General features: G+C 44.2%; 3 protein-coding genes across 9 annotated transcripts in view; all 3 read right to left on the reverse strand.

The window, feature by feature from the left end:
- The window catches only part of LOC105559640 (ecdysone-induced protein 78C), a 90,124-nt gene extending 89,843 nt beyond the window's left edge, over positions 1–281 (reverse strand). Inside the window, exon 1 of the mRNA XM_012008079.1 lies at positions 73–281. Coding sequence (XP_011863469.1) covers positions 73–161 — 89 coding nt within the window. The 5' untranslated portion in view covers positions 162–281. The remainder of the gene's footprint in view (positions 1–72) is intronic.
- A 1,147-nt stretch (positions 282–1,428) lies between these two features.
- LOC105559641 (probable deoxyhypusine synthase) lies at positions 1,429–5,345 on the reverse strand. 6 transcript variants are annotated; one of them, XM_012008081.1, is made up of 9 exons: positions 5,330–5,345; positions 5,102–5,153; positions 3,659–3,783; positions 2,999–3,273; positions 2,704–2,922; positions 2,407–2,599; positions 2,230–2,333; positions 1,745–1,870; positions 1,429–1,654 (listed from the first exon to the last, which is right to left on the reverse strand). In XM_012008081.1, coding segments are annotated over exons 1-9 (1,182 nt in total). In that variant the 5' UTR covers positions 5,331–5,345; the 3' UTR covers positions 1,429–1,567. The 6 variants fall into 6 exon arrangements, with proteins under 6 accessions (XP_011863471.1, XP_011863475.1, XP_011863474.1 ...); XM_012008085.1 differs by lacking the exons at positions 5,102–5,153; positions 5,330–5,345 and adding an exon at positions 4,824–4,926; XM_012008084.1 differs by lacking the exons at positions 5,102–5,153; positions 5,330–5,345 and adding an exon at positions 4,736–4,792.
- A 3,731-nt stretch (positions 5,346–9,076) lies between these two features.
- Positions 9,077–17,713, reverse strand: LOC105559642. Of its 2 annotated transcripts, none has more exons than XM_012008088.1 (9): positions 17,139–17,713; positions 16,753–16,933; positions 16,236–16,384; positions 15,285–15,473; positions 14,753–14,858; positions 14,122–14,408; positions 12,733–13,062; positions 9,996–10,383; positions 9,077–9,466 (listed from the first exon to the last, which is right to left on the reverse strand). In XM_012008088.1, exons 1-9 carry the CDS (start codon positions 17,195–17,197, stop codon positions 9,179–9,181), a joined length of 1,977 nt encoding a protein of 658 aa, XP_011863478.1. In that variant the 5' UTR covers positions 17,198–17,713; the 3' UTR covers positions 9,077–9,178. The 2 variants fall into 2 exon arrangements, with proteins under 2 accessions (XP_011863478.1, XP_011863477.1); XM_012008087.1 differs by having other exon boundaries at positions 15,285–15,593.
- Between the last annotated feature and the right edge of the window lie 492 nt (positions 17,714–18,205).

The following is an 18,205-nucleotide window of genomic DNA, read 5'->3' on the forward strand; positions in this document are numbered from 1 at the left end:
GCTCCCAATGTGCGCGCTGGACGTTTGTACGCGCGCGACGATTACGCGCGCGCCGCGAGTATATCGTCTCACCTGATGAAAGTGGAGTCCGCGGCGGGGCTGGAGGGTCTCGGTGAGGAGCTCGCGGTGGACGCCGTGTTCGTCTCCTCCACGTCCATCATCGTTCATACCGATGACGGCCAACCACCACCACCACCAAACACCAGCAGCAGCAGTAGCAGCAGCAGCAGCAGCAGCACCAACCGATACGCGATATCCCGCGAGGGGGGACGCGCGGCGGGCGGGGAGGGGCGGGTTGATAACGGACGACGGCGACGTAGTCCTCGCGCGCGAGGAGGCCGCGACGCCGACGAGACGACGGTCGCGAGGGCCGAGGGTCACCCCCGCGCGGGCGAGGGGGAGGGGGAGGGAGCGGCGGGACGGCGGGCAGAAACCGCAGAGTCGAGGGGATGAAGCCGAGCCGTGCGACGGGGGATGAGCCGGGGGCTGGTCTCACGCCCGTCGTCCGCGAGCGCGGGCTTACGGGTAACAACTGGCGAACGGCGCCGCCACCCCTACCGCCCCCTCGCGGGTCGCGACGCCTGGCGAACCTGCGCCGCCGTGCACCTGCCGCCGCCGTAGCCGCCGACGTCGTCGTCGTCGCCGCGCAGGCGTCGCGACGCCCGAGATCCGTCCTCCGGTCCTACGAGGTCGAACCGAGGAGCTGCGAATCCTCCTCGGAGAAACCCTGGGGGGGGGGGGGGCGGCCACTCTTTCTCTCCAAAGCAAACTTAAATTGAAATCCGAGCTCGCAAGACGCGTTCTCGATCTCTTCTCTCGGAAAAAAGCGCGTCTAGGCAAATGTAACAAAAGTGAAAACGGATCCTTCTTGGATTTAGATAAAACGACACGTCGACGCACGTAGGGTCCTTCTTGCTGCGAGACCGGTACGGGAATTCTGTAACTTGCAGTCGACGCTTTTCGGTATCGTTAACTAGCGACAGCCAATGGCGAGGACGATCCTCGAAAAAGACGTAGACTTTCATTGGTTGCAAGTTAACTAGGAACAACCAATGAAAATCTGCGTCTTTTTCCAAGATCGTCCTCGCCATTGGCTGCCGCCAGTTAACGATACCGAAAAGCATCGATTTCAATTACAGAATTTTCCTTTACTGCAGGCTTTCAACGTCCGAATTCAATCGCAAATCTGTATTTTCGCGACTGCATTACACGCTCCAAACAGATTTCACCCCAAGAGCAATAAATCCGCGGTGGAACCACGAGATTGACGCCTATCAGTTTAGCGGAAACTCCGCTATCTCAGATTAGCAGACCGTCTCGTAACAAGGGACTTTCCTCCACGTGTGTCGACACATCTCACGTATACGGAGGCGGCAAAACGATCTCCCGCGCGTGCACGCGTTGCCCTCGAACAGTCGAACGTCCTAGAATTAAGCTCCCTTCTTTTCTTTTCTATACAAATTTAATATTTCTCGCGTACATGACTTAAGTAGACATAATTATTGTATACACTTATCGTTACACGGACATTTCCTACATGCCTTATCTGTATCGTAGCTACTCTGTCCTATTTTCCTATCTTCCCCGTATGATGGTATCTTGCGAAAGTTTCTCCCACCAGCAACGGAAATACCAAGGTGGCGTCCGCGCACACCTGAGGCAGAAAGCGACGACGGCGCTCGATCAACCCGAGACCGACTTGTTTTAAGTTGATTTAAATTCAGCCACGGAGGTGGCGCGTTACCTTAACGGGATCGGCGTCTTTTCGAATCTTGCCCCAGGAGATCGCCTCCTCGGGCCGGGCGCCGCTGTCGCTGCCGTCGAAGTCCGAGGAGGTGTTAATGTAGACGGCATAGTCCGCGCCGTTCCTCTAAAAAATTTATCGCCATTACCGTCGCAAACACTTGTCGAGAATGAGGCTGCCACTGGATTCGTCGCGCGACCAATTTTTCCCCAAGCGTGTCGACTGGCCGCGGGACAGAAAGGTTCTCGAGTGTCTAGAACTTTTCTGGCTTCTGGCCAGTGAACGCGCTTAAAAAATTTGCCGCGCGACGAATGTAACAGTAGAGGAAGATCCTCTATCACGAGACAGGCTCTGCTAATATGAAATAGCAGAGTTGTAATCGTTGCAGGAAAAAGATTTGCGATTGAGTCTGGACGTTGAAGGCCTACTATCTCGTAATAGAGAATTTTCCCTCTACCCTTACGCGCCAAACGAAGTTGTTTCACCATGAGATTGGCATTGCAGATGTGATGCTTCACCACACCGCCTCCGACAATTATCATGCCGCTGTTGACCGCCTTCATGGCTATTCTGTTCAATCTCGTGACGTCTGCGCGAAAGATTTCAAGATTGATATGCGATCATGCGGGCGAGCGAAAGCGCCAGAACGTTAAGGAACCAACCCGCGATAATGTCGAGCACGAGTCCTGGATTCTTGAACGAATGGAAGAACATCATGTCCCCGAGGCTGCCGTCGGTCAGCGCCGGGCAAAACACCGGGATCTTATTTCTCGCGGCCCAATAGTAGATTGAATCTTCGTGATTGATCTCCTCGCCGAGTCTCGCTATCATCTTGGACGGTGTCCACGAAGTGCCCTGAAAAAAAGAAGAAAACAGCGATTCGATCGTAGCGTTGCGTGTGAATTCGTAGGGCAAGAACGCGCGTTCAATCGTCTGTTGCAACGACGGCTACTGTGTACCTTCGTCCTCTGTTCAGCCAGCATCGCGTCCAGCTTGGGCATCAGCCAATCTTCGAACAGACAGTAATTATCATTCGGTACCAGCAAATTTCCCGTTCTGTTGATTCCACTTTCCCGGAGCTTCCTGTCGTCCAGATAGAAGCTGCCGACGTACGTGGGTGCCATACACTTTATGAGATCCTCTTCCACACCGCCGGCCGTGGTTACGAGACAATCCACCTACAGAACGTACGTCTATAGTCGTCAAGCGCGACGAGATACTCGTTCGACGAGACCGTTGCATGCGCAAACGTACCAGTTTGTGCTGCACGAGAAATCTAATAACATCCCTGACGCCACTGGACACCATATTCGACGTATAACCCAGAAATATCGTACAATGGAATTTCCTTTTTACAAATTCATCCTCTTCCGACTCGTCCAGCTGGTCCTCCATGAGAAGTACGTTCCGTTGGTGAAGCATCCGATTTACTTCCTCGATCGCTCGTCCAAAATTCGTAGCTTGGAATCCGCAGCTCGCCATGGTCGCGAACAGTTCGTGATAGTCGATTCCCTTGTTGAAATCATACCCTGGACACACAATTGTTAGAGAGAAGTCCTCTATTGTGGCTCCTAATACGGGACAGCGGGGGTTTCTGCTAAATCAATAGGCAACATCGGTCGATCCCGCCACGAATTTATTGCCCTTGGAGCGAAATCCGTTTAGCGGAAGATTCACTGTTAGATTGCGTAATCGTTGCGAAAGATTCGCGATTTAATTTAAGTGCTGAAAACCTGCTGTCCCATAATCCAAGACGACTTTCCTCTGTTAGCGTTTACAGTAGCGACGTTCCCGCGACTACTGATACTTCGTGATTACATTGCGAGTCTATTTTATAATATCGTGACGTTCTTGCGGCCACAAGGGAACAGCCGCGAACGAGTATCAACGGAGAATACACTTGAAGTGGGATACCTTTTACCGGAGTCGTATAGGGCAAGGAACTGCTGGATATCAGGACAGCATTCCTCGCCAATTCCTGTTCCTGCAAGTCCTGTTTTCTCTCGCAATCATCCATGACGGCGAAACTTCGGGTAATCCTTAAAAGAGACAAATAACAAATTAATCGCAGCACAAGTCGTAGATTTACGAGGGGAGGCGTGGATCCCGTAGACAGGATCGGTCGCAGAGATTTACTTCTCACGCTCTTTACTAAGCGACGAAGGTGAACTAACGAGAGAGCGCCGTTCACATGTACTCATTGTAGGCCAGTACGGGAATTCTGTAACTTGCAATCGATTGCTTTTCGGTATCGTTAACTAGCGTCAGCCAATGGCGAGGACGATCTTTGAAAAAGACACAGATTTTCATTGATTGTTGACGTTATCGAAAAACCTCGATAGCAAGTTACAGAATTCCCGTACAGGCCTTGTAATTGTGGTCGTCTAAAGTGTCCCAAAAACTGTCTAGCCCAAAAAAAAAGATCCACGCGAATACTAAACGGATCATTTTACTGGCCAAGCGTTTCAAAAAGTATTCAAGACGATCCTTGGATATAAAAATTGACTGTAAACGGGCCTTGGTGCGCGCTAGTGCGAACTAACGAGAAAGTGCCGTTCCATACACACTTGTAGCGAATTCGATCGGGTCGAAATAATCACGAGAACATATCGGTCTACGTGTTCCAAGATAAATTTTTGCCAGAGGTCCAAGCCCACATAAGTTCGTCACGTTCGCACGACGATGTAAAAAATTAACGTGCGTCATGTCGTTAACGATGCTATTTAACTGTAAGATGATTAAAATGTTTCATAGATCGTCCGCCAAATCGCGGCACAATCGAGAGAGACCGACGATTTCCTTGTGGAGTCAATAAAAAAATTTAACAAGAAACATTAAAAGCGTAGGCCGAAGCCGGCCGTTCGCGCTAGCGGTTGAATTTTGAAGTGAACAATGCGTAAACAAATAGACATCTTGACCTGCCATCCTCGATATTGCAAACAAGAAGAAGCCAATAAAATCAAGCGCAATTGTGCGGAAAAGTTTCTTAACCGAGCAGTAGCGTTCGCGAAAGATGATGCGATACGTGTATTTTGGTTGTACGTTCTCGTAAATGTAAGTTGGCACGTTTGATCCTAACCTAGCGACACAACCTGCGGAGCTCGCACACCGACACGACCATAGACGCAATATATCTAGACCGGGCGTTCGCCTTGATTCGAGCAGTGGGGTTAAGCCCGTATCAGACTACGGATTCCCGCGAGTGAGAGAGAAGCATAAGCTATCTCACTCTTCTTACGATTCTACGATCGTAAATTTGGTGTATATACGAGAAACAGACTAAAAATCCCACGATTGAAAATGTATAATAATGTGCTGAGAAAACGAAGCGATCGTGTGAAATGTGTATGTACTTACGTTTCGTGGCACGATTGACCAGACTCCGTGGAACGACTGACACTTCGTGGCACTTTGTACAACACCTCGGTATTAATCACACGCGACAGAGAAGGAACGCGAAAAATATACGATTGGACGCAGTCGCTATTTGCACTCGGTATTCCCCGTGAATTTATCCGAGGGTATTCGACGCAAATTCCGTTAATAAAAGAAACATTAAGCGAAAAACTTGAAAGTTATACGCACTTTGACATCGACACGAAGCAACGAGAAATTCCACGCGACACAAACGAGCATCGATTAGAGAAGCAATTATCGTCCGTATAATTAACGCAACGGACAAGTAATTTCACTCTCGGTAACCGAGCGTCGATAGCAAATCGCGAGGACTCGCGCGATGATACCGTTTGCTAATTATTCGCGGAAAGCGATCGCGGTTTCTTCCCGCACTTAAGCCTATCACACAATGCCAGGCAACAGGCAATAGGAATAGAGAATAGAATTTTTGACGCGCTGGATTCGTCGGAAATTTTCTTCCAACCAATTCTATTCCCTGTTCCTATTGCCTGTGCTTTCCTATTGTGTGATAGGCTTTAATCGCGAACGCGTGTCGCGAAAGAATAAATACGGGACAATACGGTATGCGGAACGGCGCGGGCACAACACACTCGTTCAACTGTCGCCGCGTGAATGATCCTGCGTAAAGCGTGACCTTGTTTCTTGCCGGGCGCCGTAGACCGAGCGGCGCGGCGTAAACAACTCGGTCGAAAGCCGAGCGCCGGTTCCACGAAATGACGTAGCGCCGTAAAAACACCTCGGTCGAAAACAATCTAGTGAACGGAATTATTCGTCGCGGATCAGTCGTGCAAGGCGAACGTCCCGGACGCCTGTGTTTCGCGTCGCTCCTCGTAACGCGTTTATTTCTTACGAAAATCTCGATCGTCTACACAACGAACTCGGACGAATCTCTCTCGCGCCGTGCTGTTAAAATATTCGTTCAAGTTAAACATTCGTCACTTTTAGATTGAAAGCGTAAGGTGATACACGAATCGTCGGGTAAAATAATTATTATAATACATCGATCGCATGCTAAGAAATAATCTCGCTGACAATTGTACATACGAAAGTGCGCGTATAATACGAAGTTTCCATTTTCGTCGCGTTCGGGAGTGCCGTTTGAATAATCGAACCAAAGACTTTTCGAAGCCCATTTGAACAAGTGTTCGTTCGATGTCCGTTCCTGTCACACTTTTGAGATTCGACAGTTATTGAGGCTCGCAATAAGGTGTGGATACCGCGTGTCTCAACTTTACTCGTCGACTCGAAGTGGAGGCGAACTTGACGGAACAGAATACCTTCGTATGGGATTTGCAAACGGGAGTGTAAAATCGCGGCGAACGTTCTTTGTGCTTTCGCGAGTGTGCCGGAGGACAAGATCTGAGTGGAGGAGCAGACCTGGAAAAGGCATCAGGCGTCGGCGGAGCAACTTTACGGTAAATGTGATTTTTCATTTTGTGTAAAAGTATTCTTTTTGCCAAAATAAAGTTTGATACGCATAAGAATTACTTGTGCGATCTAACTATATTTTGCAAATATATTTTACAACATATTAGTTTTCACATGGAACACTGCTTTAACGAATTCTCTATTTGTGTTACAGAATCGACGTACGCCAACTCCGCTGCTGCGCATCGGTCGGTGAGTGAGTAGTTTTTTATTGAGGTAATGAATCTCGTAGATCGTAGAATGTAGACCATAGACTGATATATTCTGGAGATTTATTACCTAAAAATGGATAGATTACAGTATAATTTCATGTTTACTTTAAAATATATTTCATTTATCGAAAGGGAGTGATCGCGACTTTTATTGTGGAGGGTTGAGTGCTCCGTTGCAGCATGTCGCACATTTTCACGCAAAATATGACGAATATTATTGATATATTCGTCGAGTTAATCTCTTGTGACCTATTCTATCCATTTTTCAGTAGCAAATTTATACATGTATGTAAAGTAAAATACTATGGCGTGAGATTCGAATATTTTGTCGAGAACGCTGAAACTTTATATTATTTTCATACGCTATTTGAGATTAAATTATGATTAACTAGAATGTTCAATTGTCGGTCTGTCTATCGTACGGAAAGTTTCTTTTCTCTGGATCTCACGTCATTTATTCTGTATGTGTATCTCGCAATACACTTTCAAGATGCGTCTCGCATGAATACATGCACAGTTACACGCATCTTCGTGTTTTCGCGGTCGGTCTTCGCGATCAGTTTTCAGCAAATTTTTCAAGAAATTATTGTTTAATTTCATTCATATTATAAATTTTCATTTATCGCGGAATGTTATTAAAATAAATATAACGCGAAGTAAATTGTTTTTTTCTATATACATATATACTTGAATTTCGAATTTGGAGATTGAGTCACGAAGAGACAGTCATTATCTATTCTCGAATAAATAACGGAAGTAAAGATATATATGATTAGTTTTATACAGAAAAATTTCTAAATTCACTTTCTTCTTTAATTAACTTCTCGTGGTCTTGCATTTCGATACGATCGACGCTCGCATATAATTCGAACCGTACGAAATATCTGTCGGTGAGGATAATAAACCGACTATGGAAGGAATTTCCTTCCTTCCTGATCTCTGGTCAAAATGACCAGACTGTATGGCCGGGAGCAACGAAAGGTATGTCCAATCTGGCCCAACGATGGAAAATTGGATAAGATAACGTAAGTGGTCAATATTGGCCACTTTAGTAGAGTATGTAAGGTGATGTTCAAAACAATGTGATTTCTTTCATGTGTCAAAATTCGGGTGGGTTATTTTTCTTTATATATTCTCGCATATGTGTGCAAAATTGAAGAGACCCCTATTAAATCCCAATCGCGCGCGTATTATAACCCCAAATTGAACCTTATATAAATCGCGTCGCGGTTTTAATAAAAGACTTTTAGGTCTATTAAAAAAGTTGAGACACGGATAGGTATTAGGAAAATGGATAGGACTATAACATCGAAATACGGGCAGGTAGAAATTCGGGTAGGCAGGAATAGTGGGACATAACTCGATAATTAAAAAGACAGATACGGTTACAACTGCAATGCATTACTGTTAAATATAATATTTTCCATAATTTTTAATAAAATACTTTTAATAAAATATATATTTCTAATGAAATATATTTTTAATAAAATGTATTAAATTACACTAAAAGAAACATTATATTATAATTTTTTTGTATTTATTTTCAATTTTAGAACATTAGTTGTAGAAATTAGAAAAATGTAATATCGAATATGTAATTGGATGCATATAATAAGATAGAAGTTGTTATGCGTTCGTTAAATTTTTACTTTAAATTTACTTAAAATGTTTGTAGATTTGATTTACTTTGAAGAGATCGTTAATAAATACATTCGAGATTTTCTATCCCAAACATACAATATGATATATTTTACATTGCAAGAATTTCATGTTATTGTATGCATACCGAATATTTCACATATAACGTCGAGAGAAATATTGTATTGTACAGATATTATATTTGTAATTTTATGATGTAATTTTTTTCTTTTATAATATTGTGTATATATTGTAAAGAAAAGAGGACCGCCGATTGAAATCGGCGGAGGTGGTGGAGGGCCTCTGTGGAGACCGATTTGTTTTCGTCAAATAAAATTTTAATTCAATTGGATTCACATATATTCTTTTAATTCAAAGTCTTAAGCAAAACTAGATAATTAAAGACCCCCCCACAGATGGGCACTAACGATTGTTATTTTAAGTAAATAGATAAGTTAAATTTATTGTGTATAAAGTTAAATAAATAACAGTATTTTTAATTCAAGGTTTCTTTTATCTTTTCGCGACTATCGTAGATGGAATTTTCGACAAAATAGGAAAACGGCGAGGCGGCAGTATATTCGCCTTGTGTAATATTTTATCTATAAGGATTCGAAATAAATGTCTAACTTTGATGTTCCATTTCGATGTGATAAAAATCAAGCATATATTATAGAGGCTCGTTTTTATCATTTTTATTGACTCGCTACATTTGCAGAACAAACTTAAGAATGTTGCTTCAATTAGCTTTAGGTTTATTATTGTTTCTATAAAATGCATCGAGATAATACTTGTCGTATCTCGGATTTCTTAGGACAATGTATCTCCAGTGAAGAATTTCGCCAAATAAAGCAATGAATCCGAGAAGATAACCGATCCCGAGGGCGGTAAGGGCACCGTACAACTTGCGTAAATTTACTAACGCCGTCTCGGATTCCGATTTCAGTCGTGTCTCAGTGATCTTCGACCATTCCATGACATCGCTCAGCCATTTGCCCACCAAACCGACTTCCGTCATCCGCGTCACCTGAAACGCGAATTAAGCGATGCTAAATAGTCCGAGATCCTAGAAGCCTAATATCAATATCAACGTTATAAAATATTAAGGGCAGGATGGAATTTTTTTACTAAGTCACTTATGCGTAATAATATTAATTCAATCGCCCGAAATATCCTTTGAGGGATGCGTAGCAAAGAATTTTATACATAGAGAGAGAAGTCTCCTATTTTAAGATATGCTTCTAATGTGAGACTACGGAGTTTCAACGTTCAATTTCATAAAATTTCCCTCTATGCACTATGATATAACGTTCTATACATAAGTAAAATTGAGTAGATATTCAATTCAAAATTTCAAGAAAGAACAATGTTACTTCATCAGATTTGATGCTGAAAGAAAGCAGGAAACGTGCGTTTTGATGGATAAAATTATTCCGACAAAACTATCCTTTTATTCTCGTGTTCCTGAGCTACGTTCGCAATAACTTGAGCCGCAATAATTCACGGGGCAGCAAATTACCCCACAACGGATTAATATATACAGTCAAGCGAGCTACCCATAGATCCACGTGGGGCTTGAGCGGCGAATTCTTCTCCAGCCCTAGCGCGATCGGCATGTGGACGACGCATTCCTCCATAATATGCAGATTGTATTTGACGGACGATTCAGCGCTCCTCGCGCTCACGTTCTTCCGATCATTTTGCTTCTCGAATATTCGCCTGCCGCGTGCGTGCTGTAATAAATACGAGTTCTCGTAGTAACAGAACGTCCCGTTGGCCACCCGATCGATCGCGTCCTCCTCGTTTTCCGTCAACTCGAACTTGTTGCCGATCTCCTGGCTGTGTGGGTCCGAGGAGGCGAGGAAGAACCCTTTGCTCTCCTCGTTCCATCCCCCCACAGCCAGCGACGATCTTGTCAGCTGCGCCAAAGTATCGATGGTTACTCTGCAATAAAAATCGCATCAATTGACTGCGGCAGAAGATGAAATTTACTTTTAAATATTCGATGTCAATTAAATTAATTAAATCAATGAAATTAACTCAGGGCTCGGAATTAACCCTTGTGTTCACGATGTTAAAAATCGGCCCGAGAAATGTGTAGCTATATACTTTATATGCTGTGACGTTGCCGTCCCGCGTGCGCGTCCACCGGGTTCCTCCCTCAGGGCAACAGGCCGAGATTAGGGGAAACCGTGCCGCAGTCTCCAGAGAGGCGACCGTTAGAGATTTTGTCGTTCCGACGTTATTTCTGATTTTTTGTTGTTGTTATGAATACGAGCGTGTGAGTACGGATGGACGCGAGGGCAGAGGAGAGAGGAGAGGCCCGGCTAACGGACAAATTCCGCGGCGAGCACGGGGAGAGGCTTGCGGATTGAGAACGGAGCACGCGGAGCAGCGAGCCGGGAGGAAGGAGCCCAGGGCCCGTGGCACTCTACCTGAAGGGCGTCAGCGGGGGAGCCTTAGTGGGAAAATATCGCTGCTGGCGTTGTCGCGTGCCGTCGCGCGATTGGCCGCGGGGCACGCGCCTCGCGTGAGCAGCCGCGGGGGTGGGGGGGGGGCCGAACTATCGATAGTATCGATCCGCGATCACGGAATTTCGGGAGCAGCCTGTTGCCGAACTTGTAAGAGTGAGGACCCCGGTCTGCCGCTACCGCCGCTTTACCGCCACGAAGTGCGAGTTCCCGAGCGAGATCAGGACGAGCCGTTGCCGCCTGCCGATCCCGGGAGAGCCGAGGTGCCGGTGAGATCCTCCTCCGTCCGTTTCGCCCCGTACGATTGCGTCCGGGCCCGTGTTGCTCTGTCGTCGTCGGGAAAATTTCGCGTTTGGTGTTGCCCGGGCTACGGCCCGTCGGCTTTAGATTTTCTTTGGTGCCCCGGTCGCGACGACAAGCAGCCGCGGTCCCCGGAGCCTGCAGGGCACAGGTCTCCTTTTATGTGTGTGTGAGTGAGTGTATGTGAGTCGAGTTTCGCGATCGCGCGGAGCAGTAGGAGCCGATCTGGAGATTCGCGGCGCGAGGGTTGCGTTGCGCGAGATCACGCGGGGTACGCATGCCGCGGGAATGTCTTGTGCATGCGTGGCGTGAGGGCCCGTCGTCGTAGAGCCGCGACGACCGAGAAAGTGCGAACGGCTGTGTGTCTGCGATACCCCGTGCCGCTTCCGCCGTTGTCGGTGGCGGGTTTCGTGCGGACGGCGCGTCCGGAGCGGGATCCCCTGCCGACCAGCGCGGCCGGCGCGGCCGGGAGAGAGAGCGAAAAGCTCATCGTAGTTAGCCGTCGGGGACTGCCCGGCGGGGAATTGCACGTCGTTGTAAGACGGGCCGATCCGTCGGCCGAATACCCAGTTTCGCGGGCGAAGCGCCCCGGCCGAGTGTTGCGGGTGCGACGGTATTCGTACCGTTCGCGAGAACATTACCGTTGAATGCGCCCGTGTCTTCCGAGTAGGGTTTATCGCGTACGGATAATTTCTGCCGTTGAGTTCGCGCCGGATTGCTCCGTATCGCTTGGAGTATCGCGGCGAGTTGTTCCCCCGATCTCGGGGCTTGTAATATTGGGTTTGTTTTCTGTTCCTGCACTGGTGAACTAGTGCAGTAAGCTAGAATGAGAAAAAATATGCTTGTCTTACTCCAATTTATTGCACTAGTTCACTAGTATAGGAACAGAAAACAAGCCTATTGTCGCCTGCGACTCCGCCCGTTACAGCGGCCGCTCAACCGGCTTGTTACCACCGCTTTACATTAAACCCGATTTTATTTATATTATTTTTCGAGTTTCTTTTCGTGTACGTCTCTCTTCGTGCGTCTCGTCCGTCGTTTGAATTCATTAAGTCCCGTGGCCTCTGGAATCTTTTGGTGTCAACAACCGCCCAGCCCTTCTACCGTTAGGCGAGCTAGCCTGCCCGTGACGAAGGCCGATACCGATCGTTCGTGTGATTTGGCGGATATCGCGACGTGACGCGTGAAAGACCGCGTCTGGCGCCCAATCTTCGTTTTTCGCGTCGAGCCTTCGGCTTTCGGCACGGTACGCGCGGAGCTACCGAGATCCTGCTCTTTTCCGGCGCGTTATCATTTTCCCCCCCTGGTTTTTGACGACGACTCGATCCGTCCGCATCCCGCGCTCCTCGCGCCCGGCGACCGCACTCCCGTCGTCGGCGCGCACCTCCGATTAAGACCCGCGCGCGCGACAACAAGAGCGGGACGGCAACACCCGTCCGTCCACGTATAACGGGAGGACGGAAGAATAGAAAGAAAGAGATAATAATCGTCGCAATGCATGCTGTATATCATCATCGTATACTTGGCGATAGGACGTGATAGGGTCGCCGTCATACTGGCGCGATAAGCAACGGCCGCCAGGATGCTGTAGACCCACCACCAGCCGATGAAGATCCTCACGGTCCAGGCGTTCGGCAAACGCGGCAGGGAGACCTGAAGCAACATACTGTATGTGTACAGCATGCTGTTTTGGAGCTCGGTGAACAGATACAGACCCGACGTACTGTCGTACGCTTCGTCGTGTTTCGAAGTTGCATGCGAGCCTATGTACTTCTGGTAGAGCAACGCAAACACGTGGAAAGCCCCGCCGCCCAACAATAGGGTGCAAAGAAGCGCTATCCATGCGTTCAGGCTGGAAATATGAAAAGTGTAGCTTTGAACGTTACGCGATGCAAGTGCCAAGATTAAAAACACTGAAACTTTTCTGGATATTGTAATAGAATAGAATATTATAATAGAGATGTGCGAATCAAGGATTTCTGATGTCGAGTCGAATCGAATCGAATCGAATCCAATCTCACTCCCTTTTCCGAATTGAATCGGTAAAATTTCATCCAAATCGAATCGAATAGACGACATATAATATTTAATTTACAATATATCTAATTATTAGATTCAATTTGTCTTCGTTGACGTGGACAAATAATATTGATACTATATGACAAATTCGTTTTAAGATAAAGAACATATTTAATATGTATAAAGCTAATAAGACTACTTAAAGTCACGGCAACGTTCAATTCCAGTCAGTTCAATTAGCATTCGAATAGTTTGCATTTCCATAATATATTCACTTAAGCCGAGATTACGATGAACTTAACGTAACGGGACGCGACGGGACGTTACGTAACGTAAAACCTAAACACATTGTTTTTATATGCGGCTGATTACGATCGACGTGACATGAAGTGTCAGAACTTAACGCAACGTGAAAACTGCCAATGTCAAGCTTCCCGTTACGTTAAGTTCATCGTAATCCCGGCTTTAGCAAAGATTAAAGTAAAAATTTCCGGGGAAAAAAGCCATATATCCAAGTTTATCTAATTGTATCAAATAATGTCAGATATGATCAAATGTGATCAGATTATATCCAAATTTTAATGCATCCATTTATAAGTATATCAAATCAGATGTGGTGAGATATAGTCAGGTAAAACGGTACAAATATCTGACCACATTTGATTTGATACGCTTATAAACGGATACATTAAAATTTGGATATAATCTGATCAAATTTTATCACATCTGACATTTTTGATGCAATTAGATAAAATTGGACACATGGCTTTTTTCCCCGGGACACTATTCATTTTGACTAGTTGCAGTCTTGTGCCGTTTAACTCTTGCAAACTTTTTCAACGAATCATTATTCACATGAGCGTACAAGCGTATTTGTGACATTATAACGTACCTAAAAGGTAGTATCAGTAATTTCCATGAATTATCAGTTAATGCCTCTGGTGTTAAGAAGGTAAGACACTCTGTATTATACGGTGTGGATAGGTCGAAATAATTCAGATGATGCAGCGTATAATGCAGATCCCCGAGAAAGAAATCGGCATTTTCGGCAATCGCCTCGCCGAGGAGGCCCGTGTAGCTATCGTTATCTCCCGCACTGCCCCATCTCTCGCTGACGATGTTAGAAGGCATATAGTAGTTCGTTTCGAAGTTCATCGCCTTTGCTATGATTCGAATTAACTGAAACATAGTCCCTACATTTCCTTACTGTAAATTAAAAAAAAACAAGAGTGGCGAGGAATAGTTTGTATTTATTCCTGTGCATTTAATAATGCCGGGAAAAGGGAGTGCTGCTTTTTTTTGGTAGAAACTTAGACGCCTGAATTTTTAGACCAGTTCGCGGTAATGGAAATAGGAAATATCTAACAAAAGTATTGGATTTATTTTAATTCCGTTAAAATAAAGACAATTGCTGACTTACATTTTATTAACGTCATGTTCGATATCTTTTACAGTTTATGGTTTGTAATTTTCATTTTCATTTTTATCCATTTTTCTGCTTTATTCGTCGCTTCATTACGTACCTCAAATTCGATACCCAAAGCCTTAGGGCTTGCAGTTGTTGTACTTTGTTGATAGTAATCTCGCGATGCTTCCGTCACGGCCGGTACATGTTCGAACACCGCAACTCTACAAATTTTGTCAGAAAAATAAACTAACATAAGAGTGAATTTAAATGTATCAATGACATTTTTAATTCTAAACTTTTCAGGGAGAATGACTCGTAGATTGACGTCGAAACGATGTCAGATCGACGAGTCATTTATCACCGGGTTAAAGATATACAATTCTATTAGAGCACGGCCATTTCCGCCTTAAATAAATGCATGTGAGGGAACCAACTTAGATAATATGATAATTATCGGAATTTATTGCGCATGCCCCAAGCTTTTCATTAAAAATATCGAAGAAACTATTGCACTTAAAATAAATTACAATTGTTACAGTTTTTGTAATTTGCAATGTTTCCTTCAAGTTGCGATTTGCGAACGAATCCCGAGAATTATGAGCTTCATTCTCGTGCATACATTAACGAACGAATGATTACGTACTAACCGCAAACTGTTGCCACGAAGGTCCGTAGTTTTCGGTATGTAGTGATTATTACCGTAACGCAATTTGCCGTTCTGCCAAGAATCGATGTACTTGATCGCCGTGAAGTCTCTGGTGCGCGACGGATAATAGACGGTATTGAGATCGATTCGTTCCTCGGTAACTCGCTCACCCGAACGGTACTTGTACGTGCTGTATCGCCGTATGAACACCACGTTAACAATTCGATTCCAGATGTAATGCAACTCGGGCCTGAACAGCCGATTGTCGTGCAGAAGTAAGAAGTAGCCGCGCGTGTTGATTAGACGTTCTCTGCGGAGATCGTGAGGGCGATTCGAAGAGCACGGGAGAAGTTAAGAGGATCAAAATACTAAATGCAAGCCCCGATAATAATATGAGAATCCGCGAGTCATAGCGCGAGTATCTTGGAGAAAGCGAAATCAACAACTTAGAGAATATTCCGCGGTTCTATAATGAAAATAATTTCACAGAAGCCTCGACAAAGTCGGCTGAATCTTCAGTTTGTAAAGTTACTTATTAATTTCCAATTTTCAATTTTTAAACCAAATTAAAATAAGATGTTCTACCGCCAGCAAATATTAAAATAATCAAGGTGTGAATACACCTTGTTTTCATTTTCAATTTAATTTTCACTTACTTTTCAAGTGGCTGAATTATTTACAGATAAATGTATAGTCGACTAAAAACTTTTGGTATTCAAATTTGCAAGTATAATAATGGAAAAGTAGGCTTTTAAAGTCCAATGCGCTGTACCGTTACATTTATAATTTGTAATGAATTACATAGTACCTATGTTGCATAGTATTAAGTCACGTGTAACCAACCGCATTTCACTTGCAAAGCCACTTTTTCCTTGTCCGGTTATTCACGATGACAAATCTATCATTGTTAGTCGTAAGAAATATGTGTTATTGCGTAGCCCCGACTGTTTACCCTTCGACATATTGCAGGAATCGTGATGATAGCAGTCCATTGCCGATTAGTATAACATATGCATCGCAACCTGTTGCTTTGACTTGTTGAAGCGTTCTCACTATTTTTTTCCTCGGCCGTGAAAAATCCTCGCTATCGCGCACAGCAATCTGAAGTGAACAAATACGATAAATATGTATGAAAAAGTCATCCTTATCATAAATATTTATGATAAAATAGCACTTTGTTATCGAATTACATGCAAAGTAAGAGCAAAAGAGAACTTGAACCCTTTCATGACCACAGAAACTTAAGTCTCATTTATACTTTTTGCCTCTCTGGTTCCTCAGGATCCCATTAAAAAAAACAATCATAATAATAAACAAAAATAACACGGCCATGAAAGGATTAATTGACGCGACCAGAATTAATTGAGCTTCAAAATTTTAACTTTATGTGATTATAAATTTTTTTTAATCATATGTTTCTGTTATAAATGAAACTTTTCGCTCGGAATATTTTAATCGCGGGTACTTACGTCGTATCTCGATAAGAAAGAAGATATTTCGAGGGCGCGCACATCGATCAGTCCGCGATAAGCGGGATCAGTGATGAAAACAATGCAACTGCTGTGTGTGGCTATCTCTTCTACGATTTGTTCGACCACCGATTTTAGGTCGGCCGTTTTGCGTTCGCACCAACGCAGTCGTTCAAAACTTCTGCAACACGCGGGAGCGAAGTTTGCATTTCTTTTCAGTTATTTTAATAATTTTAGATTTTTAATAATTTAAAAAGATAATTTTTTGAGATCAATTAACACAAGAGCAATATGTTAAATTAACACATGAATGTGTTAAACGTTTAGCACAAAAATTTTTACCGGTATTTTTTTAACAAAAAAAAACAAATTTTCCAACTGCGTACCTTTCGGCAATGACGAGTTGCGAAAAGAAGACAACAACCACCGTTGTCGCAGCGCGCATATTTGGAGGGTTTTATCCGCGCGAGCGACTCTCGCCGAGGAGAATCTTTCGCTCCTATTAAACTATCGATCTTTCGGAGCCCTCGTCCCCCTTTACTCTTTCGCGACTTCAATTCTTGATGATCTCGTTTGCAGGCAATTGTGCTTATAACCTGGTAGTCCTGCATAATTCCTCGCAAAAGTCTCGTCCGCCTCGAACCGACATTGGTGCAGCGGGCGTCGAAGCGAGCGCTTTGCTTTGAATAATTTATTTCGCCCGTTAAAATGTCATTAAGAATCCAACTGCGGACAGGCAATTATTGTACCCGAGTACATTCTCCGTAAAACTTTCCCAACATACGTTTTTCCCGATGACTATTTGAAGACAACTTACAGCGAACAAACACGTTTCTAAGGACTCTTGTATAATTAATTCGCAGTCGCTGATGTAATTTTATGTTACTACGTGTAACCTTACGTGTTTTAGATCTACTGCTAGTCACGGTTGGCATAACTTTACATCATTTCAGGGTTGGGAAGTAACTCGTTACTTGTAGCGAAGTTACAGCTACAGTTACATTTTTGGCAACTCTAACTTAACTTCGTTACTTTCTCTCTATCTGTAACTGTAGCTTAACTCAGTTACATTTTTTTTCGATAACCAGTAACTAATTTAAGGCGGCTCCTGCACAAAGGAGCGGATAGTATGGATGCTTCGGTGCTTTTATTTTTATAAATTCATGTGACTTGTTTCATTAAGAAAAATATCACTTAACGCATTAATGATTACATGCATTGATATACTAGGTTGTCAAATCTCCAAGAGCTGCCAGATTTCCTCAAAACATTCTATTTTTCGACTTTACTAATAGATATTTGCTTGCGGCATAAAATACAACCATCAACATAAGAGATAATGATTGACGTCGAGAATAACGTCGTCTTATTTACGTTAGAAACGTTAGTAAGATGTTACTTGTCATCTTGCTGCTTGAGACGTTATACAGGATATTAATAGAAAAGTTTCTTA

Source organism: Vollenhovia emeryi, unplaced genomic scaffold, assembly GCF_000949405.1.
Source record: "Vollenhovia emeryi isolate VEMERY1.0 unplaced genomic scaffold, V.emery_V1.0 DF939261.1, whole genome shotgun sequence".
NCBI lineage: Eukaryota > Metazoa > Arthropoda > Insecta > Hymenoptera > Formicidae > Vollenhovia > Vollenhovia emeryi.

Coding starts and splice junctions, on each gene's coding strand:
- LOC105559641 (XM_012008080.1), bottom strand. CDS start 3,945: ATGAGTACATGTGAACGGCGCTCTCTCGTTAGTTCACCTTCGTCGCTT. Junction 2,600..2,703: donor TGGCTGAACAGAGGACGAAG/GTACACAGTAGC, acceptor TCTTTTTTTCAG/GGCACTTCGTGGACACCGTC. Junction 1,871..2,229: donor TCTGCAATGCCAATCTCATG/GTGAAACAACTT, acceptor TAAATTTTTTAG/AGGAACGGCGCGGACTATGC.
- LOC105559642 (XM_012008087.1), bottom strand. CDS start 17,197: ATGCGCGCTGCGACAACGGTGGTTGTTGTCTTCTTTTCGCAACTCGTC. Junction 15,594..16,235: donor TTCCTGCAATATGTCGAAGG/GTAAACAGTCGG, acceptor CGATCTCCGCAG/AGAACGTCTAATCAACACGC. Junction 13,063..14,121: donor TTACTGATACTACCTTTTAG/GTACGTTATAAT, acceptor TCATATTTCCAG/CCTGAACGCATGGATAGCGC.